Source organism: Amphiura filiformis, chromosome 2, assembly GCF_039555335.1.
Source record: "Amphiura filiformis chromosome 2, Afil_fr2py, whole genome shotgun sequence".
In the NCBI taxonomy this organism is placed as follows: Eukaryota; Metazoa; Echinodermata; class Ophiuroidea; order Amphilepidida; family Amphiuridae; genus Amphiura; species Amphiura filiformis.
In genome coordinates this window covers 23,349,813-23,373,413 of record NC_092629.1, presented here as the reverse complement: position 1 = coordinate 23,373,413, position 23,601 = coordinate 23,349,813, and the positions used below count along the sequence as shown (strand labels likewise).

Below are 23,601 nucleotides of genomic sequence, written 5' to 3'. Positions count from 1 at the left end.
TCTAGATGTGCACTGTCATTACTGTCAACAAGCAGCCTGATAAATTCAACTATACGGATTGTACACACACCGTGATTTGTACGTTATTCATTGATCAGTGCAGGCTAGGCACGGGCTAAGCATGTAAGTACTAAGAAAACTACTCAGTCATGCACGGTCTCAAGACAGACAAAGAAATTCATAGTCGTGATGATCATGATGATTGCATACCATAGACATCAGATTCAGACATGCAAAATTGACAAATATGCTGCACGAAGAGCAGAATGTTGTCATGTTCTTGAACCCGCCCGGGTCTTCATGTCATATTAAATCAAACCATGAACACTCATGAACAGTGTGATCGTGATGGTGCTGGTTTACAAATTTAAATTACGAATACGATGTCCCAATGTTTGTCATGTCTGAATTTGAGTATGCTTGTCACTGCACGACTGTCAGTCCCGCTGTCATGGCTGTGAAAGTTTAGTGCCAACCTTTCCATACATTGTAACTTGCATCACCGAGAACTGTGATGTGCAACTGCACGACTCCTACATCAGACGCTGCACTGCACTTGAAATCGAATGGATGGTATTCTTCATATTAAAAAAGGTAAGTTCATGTCTTCATGCCAATCATGGGTTGGATCTCAAGTCTCAATTTTACAAGACAAAGACTCGATCCAAAAACGGAGTCCCAAAATTATGACTAGGCCTAGCATGCCTAGGCTCGGGCTTCATGGCTTAGGCTTACCCACAAAGTATTCAAATGTGAGTAGGCCTAGAAGAATGATTTTGCATGAATGTAGGACAAAATACTGGTCATGCTAGGCCTAGCAGTAGTAGTAGTACCATGACTATGTACGGTACATGTAATCCTATTTACCTGACCTTTTTCCAAGTCTACGGCTGGGCCTTGCACGCATTTCACCATTTAGGCATTACACTTACCGTAGTCTATGGCTGGGCCCTCATGCATCATACATTAGTCTATAAATGCGTAACATTGTGACGTAAGTTGCGTAACATTGTGAGTTGCGTAACATTGTGTGACGTAAGTTGCGTGACGTAACTTACATTACGCAATGTAAGTTGTGCAACATAAGTTACCGACGCAATGTAAGTTACGTTGGCTAACGTAACAACGCAATGCAACGTAAGTTACGAAATGTAAGTTGTGCAAAGCAACGTAAGTTACATTGCGTAATGCGTATAAACGTAAGTTACGTTGCGTAAATTAACAATGCAACGCAACGTAAGTTATGTTGGGTAACGTAACAACGCAATGCAACGTAAGTTACGCAACGTAAGTTGTGCAAAGCAACGTAAGTTACTTTGCGTATAAACGTAAGTTACGTTGCATAAATTAACAACGCAATGTAAGTTACGTTGCATAACGTAAGTTACGTTGCACATAACTTAACAACGCAATGCAACGTAAGTTACGCAATGTAAGTTGCGCAAAGCAACGTAAGTTACGTTGCGTAACATACGTTACGTTGCGTAAATTAACAATGCAACGCAACGTAAGTTACGCAACGTTATGTGACGTAAGTTGCGTAACATTATGACTACCGTACCGTACCACTATACTGACTACCAATCCCGTACCGTATTCCTAGGCCCACTCTCAACTGCTCATTTATACATGACTTACAAATGGTATAATCTAAGGGGGATGTCATTTTCTTCGAAAGGGGGGTCACATACATGTCGGTGACCGGAGTAAATTTTTAGGACCCCCCTATCGCTGGCTTACTTTCACCCCCCTAGGGGATGTGCAATAATTATGAGCCGGGGGTAAATTTCCAAACGGCTCGCCAAAAAACGCTTGCCCCATCTCAGCCCGCCAAAAAATCGTTTCCCCCTACCTCTTGAACATTCAAAATTTTTGGGATCCCAATTTGCAAACCTTAAATGGACTAGATGTATGTTGCGAGCGCAGCGAGCAGGACAATTTGCATAATTATTTTATTAAAAAGGTGCCCCATGAATGTGTGCCAAAAATTGCTCCCCCGCCCCTCTCTCGGCTTGCCAAAAATGGTTTGCACCCCCCCCCCTTTCGGCTTGCCAAAAAATTCTTTCTCCCCCAATTATTGCACAGCCCCTTATTAAAGCCTAATATCGAGTCGAAAAGTTTTATGAAATAATGCTTATTTTGCAAGTCAAAGAGCATGGGGAGACGAGTGACAACTCAAAAATGCCTGGAAAACGGGCTGGAAAATGATGTGTGAAATTAGAATGAATAAATATTCAGGCAGTACAATTTTTTTTTTTTATTTATAATTTGTGACGTGTCATGTCAAAAGGAGACACTTTTGGGCAGGATCATAAATGGAGAAATAGCCAAAAATCTTTTGGTGGGTGAATTTTTCACAATTTGGGTTTGTTGCGAATTTATGATGTTATTATAATGCTTAAAATATTGTCTGATAGTTTCAGACCGGAATATAACTGGCATCTTGTAGTTTTTGAGACATTTTTCAAGTTAATTCCTACTCTCAACATTGTCAATAATATTTTTAAAGGCCGATATCTCAGTTTCCAATTTTATAAAACCAAAACTTTCGATCTCAATATCTTCGCTTAGGAATGTCCGATTTCATTCGGGAAAACGGCATTGTGGAGCAAATTATCTCTTTATTTAAGATATGTAAAAAACTCAAAATTCATAACCTGCCCAAAAGTGTCTCCTTTTGACATGACACGTCACATTTCATGTCAAATGTCATGATTGTATAAACATGTAGTAAACAATGCAAATATTTCATTCATAATAAAGTATTACATCCTTAAAAGGAGATGCTGTGACCACGTGATAAAAACTATAATTAATTATTCATGAGCTAATAAATGCTCCAATTTTCGAACGCAATCGTTACCAGTCCTCACCTGCAAGCACAACCCGATGACCGTGCGTAAGCAGTTGAAGGACTGGTGGATCAAGTCTAAACGAATCTAGTGTAAAGTCACACTTTGAGTGTATTGGGTACAAAAACTCATACTCCACAACTTGAGGTCAATTCTTGCCCTATGCATGTTGAATGGAGGTTATTGACCTTTGCCATCAGGGATGACATCAATTTTTGGCTTGTGTGCCTGTTTTCACAGTAGTACTCACCAGTGAATTTTCCTTCTTTATTTTTCTTAGTGATTTGGTCCATTGCCGTTGTAAGGTCCCACATCTGAAATACAAATTATATCATTACTTATTAGGGCTGTTGTTGAGTAGAATTTACGTTGTCGCCAATCATCAAATCTCAAGATCCGATGGCAATTTGTCAACAATTTGTCGACAAAACAATACAACAATAAAGTCAAAATATTAAATTCAGCGACCACGTTATGCATTATTTTGTGTTTTTTTTGCATCAAAATATTACCATATATGATTGTACCCCATATACGCAATTGCATCATCAGAATATTGGAATTTATAATGGAAAGATAATCTGCACCACTTACTAATGAAATAGAAGACTGGTGCAGTTATTTCATGGCAAATAATGGTGATGTTAAGCTTATGTGTTTCTATGGACATGTTGTGAACAGATATAATTCAAGTGTGCAAAGTGTAAGTCCTTGGTATGGTGATTGCCTTCAGGATTGCGAGCTTATGACTGGCTAAAACACAACCGGTTCAAAATTGTGACCTGCTCCACAAAAAATGGGCGTAAAGTTTCAAATTTGTAGTTTTGAGACCTCCTGGCTACTGAGTTGATCTTCTTTGTTCGATGCACACATGTAAAAGTAGTATGTGTATGTCCTTTGTGAATGCCCTATTGTGAATGTTGTGCCCCATTCACAAAGGATATGGCATACACAATCAAACAAAGAACATCAATTTAGCAGCCAACTTGCGACTTTATATTCATTTTGCGGGAGCAATTCAAATTTGATATCCTTATTTTGTGGTGCTTATGGGTGTGTGGAGTATATTATGTATATGTAATAACTTACTTGTATAGCACCGTTAGCATGTCCAGTGAAGAGGTACCTTCTGGGAGGTGACCCCATACGACTAGATCCCTCGCATTCGTGTACACAGAAACATGTTATGACTGAGCCATCTACTGATCGAATCACATGCACCCTGCGCAAAGCAAAAATGACACAAATTACAAACTGTGGATAATCTCTATCTGTAAACAACATAGCACTCATAGACAGTTAAAACGCTTTATCAGAGATTTTCTTCGCAAAATATTTTGTCTGTATGTAAATCCACCACCAAATGATTAAAAATCATATAGGCTGATTTGATCAAATCAAAACAAGCAAACAAACCACCCTGAAAATGTTAATCGTCTGCTCCTACAGCTGTACTATGCTGAATAGGCAGCTTGCTCACCGATGGTCTTGCTCGCCTTAATTGCTCGCCTATCATGGTCCACTGGGCCAGTTGGGATTTTGGCATGATTATGAACTTATGACATGTTACAATATTAGAAACACAATGAAGTAGTGTCTGGGCCAGTGGATTTGCCCTTGGTCCAGCCTGAAACCTTCCCAGCTATTATTGCTCCTTATGTCTACCCCTAATAAAAGTATGTTCTATCTTTGTATTGATGTCTAATTTTGTCTTTGCCAGACTGCTTTCATGGTAGCCATATGTCTGCTGCATTAGCACATCTATAATTGTTCTAAAAAATACAAATATCTGAATTTTTATTAATATTAGGGTGTTCTGGTGTAACAAATTGTTGATAAATCAATCTTTGTATACTTCTTACCTCTGTCCTGTTGAAGATAATCTAATGTATAGTTGGTCCGTTTCTGGGACTACTTTTTGCACAAAAACTTGCTGGTCATCTCGCTCACCAAATGGACCTTAATAAGAAAAGAAAACAATTATCAATGGCACCTCATTGGGCTATTCCACTTGCAATCCATACTCCCCCTGTGAAAGATTTGGCTAAAGTTTTCCACAGAGGGATGATGGGTATCAAATAGAATAGACAATTGGGTAACTTCCATTTGAAATACTCACTCCAGTTGTGGAAGATTTAAGAAGAACCATACAGAGGAAGTACAGGTTTCAAAATAATTAACCCTACCCAGTTTTCTGTGGATGATGTTTCTTGAAATCTTCCACACAGGTGTATGGACAATTTCAAATGGAATAGCTCATAGGACTTATTTTGAATTGATGAACTGGCTGAAAAACCTGTTCAATATGGTAAGAAAAATATTTCTCGCAATGGTCCTATTGGCTAAATAATCTGGACTTATGATGACGTAGGCTGACGATATTGTGCCAGTACAAGTAGTTGTTCAAAAGTGAATTTTGTTCTGCAGGTCCAAATATTAACAGCAGCAAAATACACGTAGCTGAGCTGATATATGCATCTTTTTAGCATCAACCAACCAACCCACAACCATACTGACACACCATCCTACATACTATTATACATTCCAGCTACAGTGACACCTTGTGACGTAGCACTCAATAGATTCCATTCACTGTAACAGGAGGTTTGTGTGTGTGTATGTGAATGCAATGGAGCAAATAAATCTGCAATCAATACAGACTTGATTTCCTATGAATCAAACAGGGCACCTGTCTCATCAAATCACTCTAATACCTCTTTGAAAAGTGCCCTAGCAGAAAGGCAGCAGACTCATAATCTGAAGGTTGCGGGTTCGTGCCCTGGCGACACCATTGTGCTATGCCCTTGAGTAAGACACTTCATCACGATTACTCCTCTCTACCCAGGTGTATAAATGTTTACCGGCATTGTGAAATGCTGGGAAGGTAACAGTCTCACTGTGGAGGACGTATGGCGATCCCCCCACAGCAACATTTCACGGTGGAGTCTGGCCTATAATTACTCTCCGGCTGTAAAAAATGCAAGTTAGACTCATTTTTTTAACTTACCTATATCATTACCAGCTGCATAGCTGACATGTGCATCCGTATCCTCTAATGAAAGCACTTTGAATGATGCAAGCGGTGTGGACCCTGGCTGAGTGGATATCATTCCACGGAATCGTGTCACGCCCCATGTTCTCACATGGTTGTATTCAGAACAAACTGTAAATAGGGAAAAGAAAAATATACGAAAACATGTACTCTGGCTGTATTGATATCTAGATGTGAACTAAAATAGTGTTGTTTGCCGATCTGACAATTCATAATTTTTTTTATATCTGCCCATAGTAGATCCTTTCAATGATTTATAGACCAGTGACATAATCTTCAACTTACCAGAAACTAAGTGTTTCTCAGACAGCATCACTTTCGTGATAGGATTCCTGTGTACACTGAATGTCTGGAAAAGCTGTGGTCCTTGTCCCCGGTCTCGGATGCTGGACGATGACTCGTACCTTCCCGAACTGGTCCCATAAGCTATCTCGATCCAATTGCCACTCAGACCTGCAGGCCAAATATTAGCTGCACAGAGTTACGGTTATAAGTAAGGATAGCAGAGACAGTATAGTGTTTGAAAAAGCAGATAGTATTCGCTGTTGTAGAGCACATTAGAATATGACCGTTGCTAGGTCAACTGGCGCACGCTATCTTTGTTACGAACCACTGATCCAAACGATCATAACACAAAACCTATAGCATATTAATATTCAGAACAGGTGTATGAGCCCAGGCTTGATCCAGTAACCAATGGATACTAATATGCACTACGACAGCGAAAAGGGTGTTTGAAAAAAGTAAGCATCAATAAATGCATGATTGTTAATGGTGGGTGGCTAGATTTATAATCAAAGAAAGATCATATTTGTCTCGTAAACTTGTCGGCTATCCGTATCTAGTTGCCACTCAAATCTTCAGGCCACATATTAGCTACATAGTCACAGATTATAGATAAGGATAGGCAAAGCAGAAAGAAAGCAAAAGTGAGCCCCTAGTACAAATGTGTGATCACAATACAGACCATATTCAACAGGTTAATCGATACAGATCTCCATTAATTTTCATCAGAGAACAGTGGAAAAGGTTTCATAATTCCTAACCAAAATTGTCCCAAATAGGGTCCAAATCATGTAGATTTTTTAGTGTTTTCAATTAGATTTTCATATAATTATATTATAACAAATTAACATACTAAGAATTCCAAATGGATTGATCATAATTGTTCAATCAATTGGAATTAAAATAGAAATGTCTTCTTACACATGGGTAGTGCCTTTAAATTGGAATAGCCAACCAAATTGATACAAATAGAAGAGACACCTTACACAGGGGTAGTGGCTTTATATTGAAATAGCCCCCCAAATTGATACAAAGTCACATTTTACACAGGGGTTATGGCTTTAAATTGGAATAGCCACCAAATTTATACAAACAGAAGAGACATCTTACTCAGGGGTCATGGTTTTAAATTGGAATAGCCTACCAAATTGATATAAACAGAAGTGACATCTTAATTACACAGGGTTTGGGCTTTAAATTGAATAGCCCACCAAATTGATACCAATAGAAGGCCGTTTTCCACAGGGGTTGTGGCTTTAAATTGGAATAGCTTACCAAACATATAATAGAAGAGACATCTTACAAAGGGGACATGGCTTTAAATTGGAATAGCTTACCAAATTGATCTAAACAGAAGTGACATCTTAATTACACAGGGGTTTGGGCTTTAAATTGGAATAGCCTACCAAATTGATACCAATAGAAGGCCGTTTTCCACAGGGGTTGTAGCTTTAAATTGGAATAGCCTACCAAACATATAATAGAAGAGACATCTTACACAGGGGTCATGGCTTTAAATTGGAATAGCCCACTAAATTGATATAAACAGAAGTGACATCTTACTTGTTTTAGGTGTAAGGTAAACACTAAGAGCTGTGACTGAGTCATTGGCAGGGTCATGGTACAGCTCCGTCACCAAGAGATCGTTGTCCTTCATGCGAAGAGGAAACTTTTGCATATCTGTAACAAACAAAAATAAGAAATTAAAGGCTTATTGAGTGATTTGCTGGACCAGAACACTCACCCTAAAATGCATCTAAATTCTGATTTTTTTTGGAACAACAGGCAAAAATGTGAAAAAATGATATTGAGGGAAGGTTGTTCTGCCCTCACCCACATGTCTTCCTTGCAATTGACACCGCATTCAAACCAGGACATTGTTCGCTGAATGATGTCATCTCCCAGAAGAACAGGTCTACAACATTACAACCTTACTGAAACTACTAGTGACACCCTGTAGATTATGGTTATGACTGAGAGTCTACACAATTGAATACTTCAAATAGTTTTTATCATGGTGGACTGGCAGCCAAAATCCCCTCATAAGGGTAATTTTATATAATGAAGCAATGTTAATCTTATAGTTATGAGTTACAGAGCATTTACATGCACACTTTGATAACTAAGAAGTCCCTTATATTAGCAATATTTCCCTATACATGGTGTGATAAATTCTTACCAATATAATAAATAGAACCATTTGTACATCCAAGTAGTAGAAAAGAACCCGCTGTGTCAAAACTAGCTATAGGCTGTACATCTTGGGTCTGTAACAACAAAATAAGGCAAAGGTAATAATTATTAACCATCATTAATTTGATCTTGTGCGCTAGTTTGTAATGTTTGATTTGTTTTTATGTTCCAATTTACAATGCATAGGTCTCTTCCCTTGTTTGTACAATGCATAGGCCTCTTCCCTTTTTTTTTCTTGTTTGTTTTCTTGTTTGGGGTTCAAGTCACTGCACAGGCAGGTATGTCCCTGCACAGGCAGGTATGTCCGGAATGTTTTCTCTGATTTATCTGCTTATGCATGTTATATGTTTCTATTGTGATTTCATGTTAATTTGTGCTAGTGTGTGACGGTTCTTCTTCCCCATGTACAAAGGTAATATATAAATAATTTCCCATCTTACCAACATTTTCACATGCACTGAGCCTTAATAAACACAAATGAATTTTGCCTAAGACTCACAAATAAATGTGCTTTTGATCATATGATCCATGCAGGTCAGTGTACTTACCCACCAGTGTTGTGTGACGGCATGCCATACACCTACTTTACCCGTATGACTGGTAGCAACAAGTTGACTGCCTATGAAGAATAAAGAATCTACCCGTACACCAAGATCAAATGTACCTGGTAAAAAAAAAAACATGAGGCAATTAGAGAAATAGACACAGGTATACTCAATAATAATTTCCTTTAGAAAAGGAAGGAAATTTATCAAGAAATACTGCATTTCCCAAAGACATGGACAATACCAGGAAATAAAGCATGACGTACATGTACATTGTATGGAAGAGTTCAGTGGCAAAACAAACTATACAGAATTCTGAAACATTTGCGAACGCTTCCTGCAACCTAATTGGTTCTTACCCTTGTTCTTACACACTTTAGCATGTGGATGTCGAGCGATACTCATGCATGCTATTAGAACCAATCAGAGGTGCATAGCAACAACGGGACTGGTCGATTTTAAGCCCTATGTAATTCCGTGTAAAATGTAGGATTTAATTTGATTATAATTTGGTGTTCTTATGATATTTTTATTTGAATTGAAGTGTTTAAGAATGATAATAAAGGTATTGTTTTTAGCCGCTATTGTGCATCTATCGTCTCATATAACACGCACGTCATCATTATTTTTGGCGTAAAACAATTCGACTTAAAATAATGATGTCGCCTGTGTTATATGAGACGATCGATGCACGACAGCGGCTAAAAACAATACCTTTATTCTCTAAATATAACAGGTGTTGATGAATGTCCTGAAAATTGATCTGGCCCATGGCCAGATGGTCAAGCGCTTGTGCACAGAAGTGAACATTTATGGGAGCTTGTCTGTGGAAAAGGCTATGGGGCATCACCTCTGGGCCCTACTTATGTTGCTCTTTTGAAACTGAAATATTATCCAATTCTGGAAATTAAAAAAACAATTATTTACAGAAATTCCGGAATTCAAGAAATTTCAGAGAAGTTGCATCTCTAGATATACACTATGTACTGCAACGTGTTATTTTTCATTAACTCTAATCATGAAAAATCTTACAAATCTTACAAGGATAACCACTGCACAAGCATGTATCCCATGTGATGCCATGATGCATTCACCCTATGTCCTACACGCAAGGAACTACCGGTCGGTGATACTGTGCAGGGCAGCGATTGATCCCAGGATCAATAACGGGGTAAGTGACTTCTTTGTTCATCTTCTCTCCTTTTTCGCTCCATCTTTGCCTTGCGATAACAACAAAACCATGGGCCGTGTTAGGGTTATTCAATTATTAGGCCTATGTTAACACTAACCATGAAAAATCTTACAAGGAGAACCACTGTGCAAGCATGCCTCCCATGTTGATGCCATGATGCAATCATCCTATTAGTCATATGCACCAAATCACTAACTGGGCCAGCGGAACCCCCATGGCTACTAGTTGGTTATCTTGTGTGTGGCACACAAGGGGTCCCAGGGTCGATTATTACTCACCAACTTCACTACTCTTTTCATCGTGGCAACTCCAGAGGCGAATCTGACTGCCATACGAGATGGCAATCATCTTCTCCTTGTTATCGGGTTGGTTCACCATCACCACCCGCGAGTTGAGCGCAAGACGCTCTACAGTCCTCTCAAGATACGGCGATGTGAAGACCAGTTGCCATCCCGTTGATTCCTTGATGCGGTAACAGCATATGAAATGCGCGTATGCTAATGCGATCCAATTGTGATGTCCGGTTGCTATGAGCACTTTCCGTGGGTCTGGATACATATCTGTGTCAAAAAGACAAGAAAATGTTTGATGTCATTGCATATGGATCCCTTACTATATAATGTATGTTTAGACTCACAGCAGCTGAAGGGAGTATCTCATTATGCTTTGCGGAATTGCGATACCATAATAGAACTGAATGTGCCATAGAAAATGAATACAATATCCCTCACTTCTACTTTCAATAACTCGCTTAAATCAGGGGAGCTTAGACTTTTGTTTGCAAAAATATGACCCCTAAAGTATTGTGAAAATATCCATAGGTCTCAATATCTAAGCGGCTCTTGTTTATATTTTGTATACATTTGCTATGGGGCATGCAGATATACTGCAATGCTTGATGAGATACGCCTTTCAGCTGCTGTGGTTTAGACTTACTGAAACACTGCATACATATCTGACCTTATCTTACCCAGTGGTATGTCCAAGTCTAAAGACTGACTTTAGCTCAACAACCGATACAACTATTCAGTGATGGACTGCTCAACTCAACTCCCCCTCCTTCCAGCCCTTTTTGAAATCCTGTACACATATCTAGCCTTCGTACCTAGTGGAATATCCAAGTCTAATTTGAAATTTCTATGCTCAACATCTACGACTGTTTTCTGATCTTTGTTATTCAGATCTTTTGAAATCTTGTGCACCTCTATGGCCCTGACTTTCCTGTACCTAGAGGAATGTCCAAGTCTGACTTTTAAAGACGTTTCGGCTCCGCAGAGCTGAGACAGGTCTCTGTTCTTTGCTATTCAGTGATAGACTACTCAACTTCACCCCCTCACTCCACCACTTACCAAGTGGAATGTCCAAGTCTGACTTAAGATGTAGCTACAGTGGGGAGTGGTGGGCAGCAGAGCCCACCAATCGGTTTTTGAGCCCACCACTCAGCTTCAATTTAAGCACTGGAGCCCACCACTCAGAGGCCAAAATGGCTCAGTTTTATTAACTAAGTCAAGAATTTGGTCTGTTTAAGCAAAAAATTGCTAAATATGCAAGATTTTCATTAAATGCCACCCAGCACTAAACATCCTAGCTACAAACCTGTCTAGGTTTGACAGCAAATACTGGTCTCTGTTCATTGCTAGCCAGCGATAGACCACTCAACTCAACCCCTCACTCCAGCACTCCCCTACTTGGAATCCTGCACACATACATAGTCCCTGGACGTATCTTATCTAGCGGAATGTCCAAGTCTGACTTAAGATACATTGTATCTAGGCTCCACAACCAAAATTGGTTCTTCGTTATTCAGCGATGAACCACTCAACTCCACCCCTCACTCCGGAATCTCCCCCTCCTCTTGGAATCATGCACACGTACATAGCCCCTAGCCCCTTACCTAGTGGAATGTCCAAGTCTGACTTAAGATGTCTAGGCTCCACAGCCGAGACTGGTCTCTGTTCTTTGTTATTCAATGATGGTCCTCTCGACATTGGTTTGGGCCTTAATTCTGCTTCACTGGATATACTGTATCTGTGGTCTGCTGCAGGTCTGTCTGGCCTGGCTGGGAATGCTACAGATAAAATAATATTGGAGTACGATTGAATCTGAAATTCATCAAAGAAAGTTGTTTGTATAAACGTACATGCAAGTGTGCAACAATTTAGTTTTACAGATAAATTTTGCTAAACCTTTTTTAACTTATAATATATAAGCCACTTATATACAGACACATACTATATAAAATTAAGCTTTGAAGATAAATTCAGCATCAGAAGAAAAACAATGTTGAACTTGAGCATTAACTTGGTTTTGAAAGATGAATACACGCTTCATTGTTACAGGTTTTATTATAGGCTAAACGTGTTTAGCTTAATCACTAACCATGGTTTTAATTTTAACCAAAGCCAGATATTCCTGGAAACCAACATCCCACATGAAGCTTCTCAAAATCTTTGTACGGCTAACTAGGTTTAACTAAACACATTAATTTGGTTTTAAAAGTTAACCATACAATGTGGGACTCATGTATTCCTTATATACGTCAAGGGTAAACACCAACTTGAAAACCAGTTTACCTGGCGATGCCAGATATCCATTGAAAAGCACTGTTCTACATTAGGATAAACATGATTAGGTTAATCAATAACTTAGTTTAAACAACAGCTAACCTGGTGATGCCAGATTTCCTTTGAAAAGCACTTTCCCACGTAGGTTAAACATGTTTAGCTTAAGCACTAACTTGGTTGAAACAACATCTTACCTGGTGGTGCTAGATATCCCTGGAAAAGCACTGTTCCACATGACGACCTCTCTAAATCTTCACATAAAGCTAGTTTCTTCACTGCAAAGTAGAAGAGACAACAATAAACCATCCAGTTTATTCCATAATTTTAGTAAATTTAATGACATTCTACTGTTGTCAATGGCAATCTTGAATCTAGCATTCTCAAGCAATATCTAAAAATGGTGCTTTGGACGCTGTAGATTCCTGGCAGGCCTAGAAAAATGTTAATTTCCCAGGAATGTAGACCGATTTCTCTCCAACATATCAGGATTTCCCACCATTTCATACGTATATCTTTATCCCCTTGGCAACAAAAGCATATAATTTCCCTCCAGATTACCAAATTTCCCAGCAGTGATATTCCTGAATTCCCAAAATTTTCCGGTTATGTTCCTCATTTTCAAAGCAAAATATTTAGATATTTCACAATACCCGATGAGCAGTCATTGACCTCTAGATGGTAACACGCAAGGTTTTGATTTCAATTTACACATCTATGATCAAATCAAGAACTTTTTTTTACTACAGCTTACCTAGTGGTCCGATACCATAGAATTCTGCTTCATGTCTCAGAGACTCCACATCCACTCCATGTAAATTGAGTTCTTTGGTGCGAAGATAATTTAAAATATGTCCAAACGCTGCCGGGTCTCTGTCAATAAATATCTAGACACAAAATGTCTTACTTTAGTGCTATAAAGTTTAAAAAGAAGAATTAATGAAAGCCCATATTTTCTCACTGACTTTGTGAATTAGTATATTAGGTTTGGATTGGATTGTCTTGGTTTGGATTTTTAAATATAACATCACTGTTCTGTCAAAACCTCGTAACTCAAATAGCTGCTAGGTGTTAAATATGTACATGTACATGTACAATACAAACCTCAAAACTCCAATACCTGCTCTGTATATGTACAATACAATATATATTATATTGTACAAAATTAGCACCCAGCAGCTATGGAGTCATGAGGTTTTGACAGAACAGCAACGATAAAGTGTCTAAATTGGTTAGTTCCCACTGACTTACGGTCATTAACTTACTATTGGTCGCATGTCATAAGTTGGGTATGCAAAAAGGGTGGAGGGATTACACTTTTCTGAAAATTGCGATACAAATTTGATTGGCTTTCCGTAACCTCATATCCTACAGCAGTGATTGATACCTCATTTTAAGCCTAATTTTATACTCTTTCAGTCTACTGAAGCATATAATTATACATTATTCAGTAAAAAAATCACATCAGTTGAAATGAAAAATGCCAGGGGTGGAGGAGCAGGCGGATGTGGAGCAGGCCGATGCGGGAGTGTGCAATAGGGCCTATGTGAAAATTCACATGTCAGCATGTCAAAACTACTGGTTACTTTTTCAAATCTAGTGAGGGTATGATGTATTGATAGCTTTGAATGTTGAATTTGTACAACTATAACAATTACTGACTACTTAAGGTGGTACTACACCCCCTGATAAATGTTGTGACTAATTTTGCATTTTTCTCAAATAAGTAACTACACTGTGATAACAAAAGTTATATGTATATTATAGGGGCACGGAATCCAATTACTTCACTGAAATTTCAGTGATTCAAGACAAGGGGTTCATTATATGTTAAGAAATGAGGTACATTCTAGCAGTACCTCTTTTCTTCTCATAAATAACATACCGCTTGTCTTGAGTCACTGAAATTCCAGTGTAGTAACTGGATTCCTTACCCCTATAATATACATAACTTTTGTTACCAGTGTGATATTATTTTTAGAGAAAAATGCAAAAATAGTCACAAATTTATCAAGGGGTGTAATACGCACCTTAAAGGGTTATATGTTCCATTTTTTTCATTTTTAATGAAACCCTAGTTGAATTTCAGTATTTTTAGCAATATGCTAATGTACATTTCTCTTCTTGATATTAATTTCCTCAACAATAGAATAACCATCTTGCTAATTACTCGTAAAAAGGTCATTGACCTCCACAATGTAATTAACATACGTACAATTATTTTAAAAAGTTCATTTCAAGCATTAACGTATTGAGAACATATCCTCCAAATCTGATGACATTCTTGCATAAAATTTACAGTCATTTTTGTAATTGAGGTCCGATTTGAGAAAAATGCATTTGAAAATTGAGATTTACATAGACGCCTGTGTATTAATTAATTAGTAATTAAGCATTATCTCAAAAATTAAGCATGTGCTAAGGTTAAAAGTGGTGTTAATTGGTAGAGGTTGTCAATATATACAACATATCAGAAAATACATTTTTTGTCATTTTTTTTCCATGTAATGGAAATTGTACCCAACTTATGACATGTGACCTATTCTGTTGGCCTTTCAAATGCAATCATGATACTTCATAGATGGGAAGCAAGTGTCAAGGCAATTCAATCAAGGTGAAAACCTCATGTGATGAAATCAGAACATTTTTCTGGAATAGTTGTTGGTGGACATAGGTATATCTCAATAAACGGTCGTGATATGTGATGCGATCAAGCAAAATCAGTCGGAACTCGGCAATAATAAATTTTCAGTTTCTTACAGGATAGTAAAAAAAATTTACAAAGCTGGATTTTGCAGAAAACCCCATTGAAATTGAACAACCAGTTCCAAAGATATGAGCAAAGAGTTTCCAAAACAGGAGGAAACAAAAGGATATATTTCCTTTGTTTGGCTATATCTCAAAATCAATATTTCCGAGTCCCGACTGATTTTGCTTGATCGCATCACATATAAGTATTATCAATTTTTCAAGATTTCATGTTTGTGTGATGAGGGCTAGCGGGATGCCTAGCTTCTCCACCCATGGGTCTGTGAAAGTTTGATACCAAGTCAGCAAGACAAAACTTGTTTCCCACTTCAATAATACAAGTACTTCACTTTCTTTCAAGAAAAAAAAAATAAAGCAATTAATGACATCAATTTAGTGTACTTTTGTATTCCAATTGATCCTTGTTGTTTTTGCAGGTCCAGCACTTCTGTGGGCCTTGGAACTGGTAAGTTTTGGCTATTGAACTTTACCTACTTCTAATGCCTACATTTGCTGTGTTTGTCCCCCGCATACTGTCTAATCTGTACTTGTTTCCCCACGTCAAGTTGGTGTGATTTATCTGACACCATTTCCAGTATTTGCACAATTTCTGAAACATTACATATCTGTTCTAAATTTGAAGTCCATAAACTCCCTACATGAATGGAATACATGCCCATACAGGGGCTGTATATTTCAAATGGAATCACCCATTTAGGCAACTCATTTGAAATTCACACCCCCTGTGTGGAGATTAAGGTCATGTCTACCATAGGGGGTGTATGGATTTCAACTGGAATACCCCAATACTTACCGCTCCAGTCTCATCTTTCACTGATGATATCCTGCCACTCAATAAACTGCAAAAGAGGTAAAAAAAATATTTGGTTACGGTTTGGTTTATTCGCTGTAGAAGTGACGTAATAATCGGATTAATTACCATATAGCAATAGATGAATACAATTTTTGACTACCGTACCGTAAACGTTCACCTAATGGCGCACCTGGGCTCCTTTGCCTCAGGGTAAATTTCATGTACTCCCTCCTCTAAAATTCCCAACAAGATTAAAGTGTACATGTATGTGCCATTATTTGCTGGTGGGATTTTTATGGCAAGGCACTTTTAGTTTATGTCTAAAATTTCAGTTATGTCATGAAAGCCCACAGCACCATTAGGCGAGCGTTTACGATATATTGCCCTGCATTACAACGTTCACGCAGTACCTATACATTGAACCATACCATATCATGCTGATCACTCGCACCTGTAAGATTAGTATCTTTGAAAAGAGTGCAACCTGCTTGTAGTGTCGGGTGATATAGTCAAAATTGTATTCATCTATTGCTATGGTAGTTAATCTGATTTAATACGTCACTTCTACAGCGACTACAGCGTATACTACAGCTGCTAGCCTAAGGCATCAATTGTCCACTTGTTAGTTTCCACACATCAAGTTCAAGATCCAATGTTGATTTTAAAACATGGAGCCATTTTGGATTTGACCCCTGTTGACAGTGGCAGCATGTGTGGAAATGCTCATGCTTCTATGTACCAGAAAGTGCAAAATGGCTCCCTGTTTGGGAACTTAATAGCTGTACTATTAGTTTGTTTTGAAATGTGGATTGTTACTACAATCCTGGATAAGCCAATAAAGCCTGCAAATGTTGGCTTACTCTGGTCCAATATCAGAATAATAATAATAAAAAAAAAAAAACCAGGATGGCCACCTCACAGTCCACCTTATGTCAGTAAGATTATGAACATCTACACAGCATGGGATGGATATCAGGACAGTCAGCAGGGTGTTAGGCATGATTTTAAAAGTTACCAGTCCAAACTTGAAGTAAAAAAAAATAATAATTTAAGTAAAATAAGTTAATTAATAATGTGAGCCCTAGTGTAGACGAGCATGCACTGCGAGCGCCTTGGCGCAAAGCCTTGAACGGGCGATGGTCCAGGGACCCACCCTAGTGAACAATTTTAATAGGAGAACATTTTGATGTAATTGGGAAAATATATATAGTAGTACGGTATGTAGTTTTAAAAGTTGCATTTGTCCATTCAGTGTTTTTAGTTGAATGGACCAAAGTGCAACTTTCCAAACTGCATCTTTTTTAAAATACCGGTAATTGACCATTATTGTGATCCAACGCAATGATGTGACAATGTAAATTATACCACTTGTATAAAAAAATGTGATACCAAATACTTGATTTGTTAATTTTGTATTTTAAGCTTACCTGGAGAAGAATGAATCATGTATCCAAGTCAAAGTCTGCTTTGATGTAGAAAATCTGTCAAGAAAATAAAATAACAGATAAGCAGAGTTTAATCTATATCCTTATTGTGTTACAATTTGAAAATTATATGATTTTAAGCGTGGTGCAAACTCCAGATAAAAGCAAAATTTTGAAGTTCTCAGCTTTCGTGTTTTGTGAAAAAAAATGTCAACAAATGTGATGCGGTATATCAAAAGCAGACACTTTTGGGCAGGATCGTAAATGGAGAAATTGCAAAAAATCTGTTCAGGGGAGATTTTTTTCACAATTTGTTTTTTTAATAAGACATATTTTCTTTATTTTTAATTCTTGTTAAATGGTCGCATGTCACAAATAGGTCACCCAACAATGGAGGGGCCGTAACATGAAAACGCTTTCTTCGCACTTCAAGTTCGGTTTATTCTAAAAGTATCTAAAGTAATACCTATTGTAGAAAGTTTGGTGTCATTTGTAGATACATGTAATTATGTTCTTTATCAAATACAAAAACTATTGGACAACTATTGTACCGTATTCATTCCAATAAGCGCCCAGGGCGCTTAACAAAGTCATTTTGCGTGGGCGCTTGTTTTTTACCAGGTTTACCTATTTTTTCGAAAGGGGCGTTTAATAGAGACAAATTGACGTAAGGGGGTCCTGAGACGTTCTAGTAGCTTTTCTGATGCTGAAAATGTATTGCAAGTTTACACAGGACTTGTAGTCCTCCAGCTATTTCACTGTATCGACGTCTATCTGTCACTTCAACATTAATGGTACCCTTTAGCAAATTGAAAATACCCTCGGTGGGCGCTTATTGGGGCATGGGCGCTTATTGGAATGAATACGTTGAGACTTATACTTCAATAATTATGTAAGATGTGTCAATGGCACTATTAGTTTTAGTGCCAGACATGGAGGAAAAAGTTTTGATTGATAATGTCATACAAATTGTAAAATTATTTTACAATTTTTGACCACTCTGTATGTTTAACGCAAGGGATACCAAACTCTTTCGTCCTACATTCCGGCTCGTGGAATGGAACAATCCATCTTTCACCTTGTTTGAAGGGCCCATACAATGTCTTTCTGAATCCATATTTATTTTGAGCTACTTAACTTTCAGAAAAAGAAAATATGGGGTTTACCATGACAAGAAAGATGCTAATTTTGTTGATGTTCCACCCTGCAGATTTCTTACCCACCCTGTAATATGATGACATGTATACTTTGTTGATTTGTCGTCCTTGTAATATAAGCTTTCCAGAAATATAAACTAATGGTCTAAAATCTATTCATTAAAAGTTGTGTTGAAATGAATCAAAATTGGTGATATTTTTATCATTTAACATAAACACAAAAGAGGACCAATTCATGACATGTGACCATGTTCGATCCTTACGTTACACAGCCATTCTGTTTGTGTAACTACATCACGTCATCAGTACATGCACAATTTGAACATGAGTGAAAATTATGATAGCGACCATATTTCGCTGAAACGATTAGGTTCGCCGTAGTAGTACACACAGCAGGCGGCGGGTGGCATGATGGTCGGAGAGAGCCAGCAAAACCGCTCGGCCGTATGGCATTTTCCATATGTTTTTACTTGGTTAGTTTTGTGGGGTTCATTATCGAACCTAGCCCGAAACATCATGGCCCTTAAAATTAAATTCCATGGTCGAGTGTTGTTTTTTCCGAAATTGAATGTCACTCCAACAACATCGCTATGTAGCCTCCTTCACAGTCAGTTTCTGTTGTTCATAACAAACCGTGAGCCACATGCAGTTTGGGCCCGAGACTAGAGATAGCCCGGATGTTGGACCGACAGAATAGACAACATATTTATGTAGGTTTCCTTGACCTGCCTGTTCTTTTAAATTTCTATGTAAATATGTATTGTGTTCTAGGCGAATTTGGCTGACTAATGATAACTAAGGTTTGCCTGGCATACCTACTCTATATTTATTTGAAATTGTTTTGAAGCAACCGAGAATGTCAATATCGTACTTCAGAAAATACTAAAATTTTACAATTATAATATATACCAGTACTAAATCCTCAAAAAAAGATCAACTTCGACCGATGTTTTAACTACTTCTTTTCAAACGTAATCAGACTTTTTGACTCCCCTCCCTGGACTTTCGTTTATACAATGTAGGGCTTCATCGAACTTTTGGGTTGTTCCCTTAAAGTAATATTCAGATTTCCTTTTACAAATTAAGCGTACTGCTAGCCGTCCAGCGCGTAGTATTTTGCACAAGCTCCAATGCACGAGCTTGACGTCGCGTGCGCATACGCGATGGTTATGCTTCCTTCCTTCCTTCCATACGTGCTTACCTCAAATGGTTGAGTATCAACGCGCACAGCTTTACGCAGCACAGTTTACCTATGCACGATCCTGGAACCTAGGATTGATTGCAGATATCAAAACCGGGGATGGTCCCCCTTCTCTTTTCGAATAGCTCTGACACTTAACGTGCACACAGGGTTTGACTCTTCCTGTACACGGGACCAACGGCTTTACGTGACTTCCGAATCACGGACGAAGCACATATGCCTGGTCGAGCACCCTCAGTCCCTCACAGACCCGAACGTAGTGAGGGTGCTTGGTATCTCCGCCATGTTTCAAATACATGGGAGGCCAGCATAATGTCCCGCAAATTTAAGCTTTATGAGAAGCCTATTTCGGTTGCAAAATGAGAACACAGAGTGTCCAATCTTTAACCCACATTCTCAATCTCTCATGCCAGAGGTTTAAATAAAACTAAGGCTGTGACCTATCGGGTAATGACGTATTCGGGTACCCGAGGTAAATTTCAGGCAGGTACCTGGGTACCTGAATTGTTAAAAAAAAAAAAAAAAAAAAAATTTTTTTTTTTTTTAATTTTTTTTCCTTTTTCGGTTTTGTAGTGTCTCTGGACCTAGACCTAAATGCTAGGATCATGGTTGACCTAAAAAAAAAAAAAAAAAAAAAAAATTGAATTTTGCACATTGTTTTGTAATTTTAATATGAAAATTGATACATAGTTTTCATGTCATACTCTATTAATGATATCAAAATGCATTGAATTTGAATGCATTTTGATATCATTAATAGAGCATGACATGAAAACTATGTATTAATTTTCATATTAAAATTACAAAACAATGTGCAAAATTCAATTTTTTTTTTTTTTTTTAGGTCAACCATGATCCTAGCATTTAGGTCTAGGTCCAGAGACCTGCAAAACCGAAAAAACTTTGAAAAAAAATTTAAAATTTTTTTTTTTTTTTTTTTTTTTTTTTTAATTCGGGTAATCCGTAAATGGAATTTGTATCCGGTTAGGGAAAAACGGGCGGGTACCCGAATATCCGGGCTTGAGTCACTGCCTTAAATAAAACGATCCCTAACTAATTATCAAAAGATCGTAAATTTAATTTCTTGAAACGTGCCGGCGACACGATTTGTTTACAAGTAACAATCCTTGTTCCGACACCGATACCGTTCATTCGGCTTCATTCGGTTTCATTCGCAAACCACGTGATCACTCAGGTGAACTAGGATTGACGATCGATTATGCGTTAAATTTTATCCAGGTTACCGGGCCATTCTAATGTCGATACTGCGTCTTGGAAATATTTTTCAACCACGTTGCAAAATGATCGGAAATACACCAGCAAGGCGACTCGATCGGTAAGCATCATTGAAACTAAGCAATATTTAGGAATTTCTTCTTTTGATTTTTTCGATAAAATTGTAGTTTACAGTTTTGATTAGTTTGATGAGAGTGGATTTCAAAACCAGTCCACTAGTAGACGTTGTAATTGACAGTTTGACATTTCCGCCGGAGGATAATGTGAATCCATAAGATGTGGCAATCAATTTCACGATTAAAATCTTTCCTTTGGGGCGATTTCCATTTCTTGCTATCATTTAAAGCCTGAAAGCACCAATACTAAAGATAGGCTATCAGTCGCTTGTGCAGATATGTTAACATTGGATTCCATTTCTTGTTTATTGTTCACTGTTAGAAACGCCTGTTCTGTTGTATATTGTATTGGTTGTATTTCCGACGCATAGCACATACACTACCTATATGCACGTGATAAGCAGTGTATGGGGGCGAGAAGAAATTCTTCAATTAAATTCTGAAATTAAATTTCTGAACTGAATTGAAGGATTCTGACCATATGTGACTCCTCGCCACAACTGAGCCCGGATGTCGCCAGTGCCACTATTGAGATATGCTCCATCGAACTTAACAATAAACAATAGGAAAGAAAGGATTTATTGACTGTTTTATTGATTTTTCACTACTTAAATGTCAAGTACTATAGACATGATATACATCATTTTAAAGCTAATTTCAAGCAGAATATTTTGGTTGAATATCTCAAATATGATGATTGGCGACATCCGGGCTCAGTTGTGGCGAGGAGTCACATATAATGATATAGGAACTTTTTGGGAGGGAAGAGAATTTTCACCAAAGGCAAGCCCACCAAGGCTCGAACCCTCGTCGATCGTATCTCCCGGCCGGCACCGCAACGCCTTAACCACTCGGCCATCTCGCCCTGCTGTCAAAAGAAATCTGAATATTACTTTAGTTCAGCGAGTTAGAAATCAACTTCAATGTCGATTTTTTTTTCGTGTTTTTATTGACATGATTTAAGCTTACTCACCTTGTTCCTCCAACATTTAGTTTGATTATCTCTCCTGGGAGAGAGAATGGGATGTTCATACTGTCCTCAAATCAATCAACGCCACATCACGAAACTAACCCCGTGAAATCAAAGATTTATATCATGTAGTTTACTTTAAAACTGCCTTTTTATACCAAAATTACGAGTGCTAATTCCGTCGATGATGACAGGGGTCACGACTTTGACATGACCCCACCCAATCAACAGTTGGGGGCAGTATAATGTCAAAAAAATACCGCAGAGCGTATCAGTCACAAATAGTCTACAAATCTGAAAGAGCGAGAGAAAGCAAAAGAAAAAAAAAAAAAAAAAAAGGAAGCGTGGGGTAGTGAGTGCCTCGACAAATAAGGAAGAGAAAAATGTCCCTCTGACAAAAAATGAAAAAGAAAATAAGAAGTAAAACTAAAGCCTAAGGATCCCATTATTAAAGGCCGGGAGTCACTGTTAGACCCGATGAGAGGCTGGGCATTCATAGGCCCTAGTACAAATCACTAATTGGAGTCAAAACTTTTTGACCCCCCTCCAGAGAACCTGAAACCTTTTGACCGCACCCCCTCTATAGACCTGAGACGATACGGTACGTTATTCGTCTCAGCTATAGACATACTTTTTGACGGAAACAGGACGGTTCGCACCCTTTCAATTTCGGACCCGTGCACTTTCGCCCCCTTTCAATTTCGCACCCGTGCACTTTCGCCCCCTTTTTAAACCGCGGGTAATGTGCTGCTGTTGATTGATGATCGATCGCTTCAACTCCCGGCGGTACAGTGGGGTGTTGTATGTGTATAGTATTGGTTGACTGTTTAGTGTTGATTGTCTGTGTTTGCAGTACCGGTACTGAGTCCAGCGTGTACAAAAGCAAATAGTATGTTTACCCGGGATGTGTTGATGGACTCTCCGGTTCGATTGAATTTAATAGGCCTATATTATTACAATATATTAAATGTGCTTCGACTGAAGATTGGTATTCATTATGTTTTTGATTTGTTATTTTATTTTACTTAGGCCTATTTTATTTCATTTCTATTTTATTTTATTTTAGGCCTATTTATTATTTTTATATAATTATTATTATTATCATTATTATTATTATTATCATATTATTATATTATTATTATTATTATTATTAGTATTATGTTACCTTATTAGTACTTTATTAATAGCTATATAATTTAGTGTTAAATTATTTATGGCCTATAAAATTTATATAGGGCCTAATATTGATATGGCC

At 37.9% G+C, this 23,601-nt stretch overlaps 1 protein-coding gene across 2 annotated transcripts in view; it reads right to left on the bottom strand.

Moving 5' to 3' along the window:
- The window catches only part of LOC140146003 (BTB/POZ domain-containing protein KCTD3-like), a 32,507-nt gene extending 9,952 nt beyond the window's left edge, over positions 1-22,555 (bottom strand). For both annotated transcript variants that reach the window (XM_072167742.1, XM_072167741.1), the window contains exons 1-15: positions 22,350-22,555; positions 17,670-17,723; positions 16,243-16,288; positions 13,435-13,567; positions 12,878-12,958; positions 12,014-12,187; positions 10,398-10,679; positions 8,931-9,046; positions 8,369-8,456; positions 7,753-7,869; positions 6,190-6,375; positions 5,860-6,015; positions 4,715-4,811; positions 3,942-4,074; positions 3,103-3,166 (exon numbers count right to left, since the gene is read on the bottom strand). In XM_072167742.1, the coding sequence (XP_072023843.1) occupies positions 3,103-3,166; positions 3,942-4,074; positions 4,715-4,811; positions 5,860-6,015; positions 6,190-6,375; positions 7,753-7,869; positions 8,369-8,456; positions 8,931-9,046; positions 10,398-10,679; positions 12,014-12,187; positions 12,878-12,958; positions 13,435-13,567; positions 16,243-16,288; positions 17,670-17,723; positions 22,350-22,408 (1,786 nt within the window). In that variant the 5' untranslated portion in view covers positions 22,409-22,555. The remainder of the gene's footprint in view (positions 1-3,102; positions 3,167-3,941; positions 4,075-4,714; positions 4,812-5,859; positions 6,016-6,189; positions 6,376-7,752; positions 7,870-8,368; positions 8,457-8,930; positions 9,047-10,397; positions 10,680-12,013; positions 12,188-12,877; positions 12,959-13,434; positions 13,568-16,242; positions 16,289-17,669; positions 17,724-22,349) is intronic.
- Positions 22,556-23,601: the final 1,046 nt, after the last annotated feature.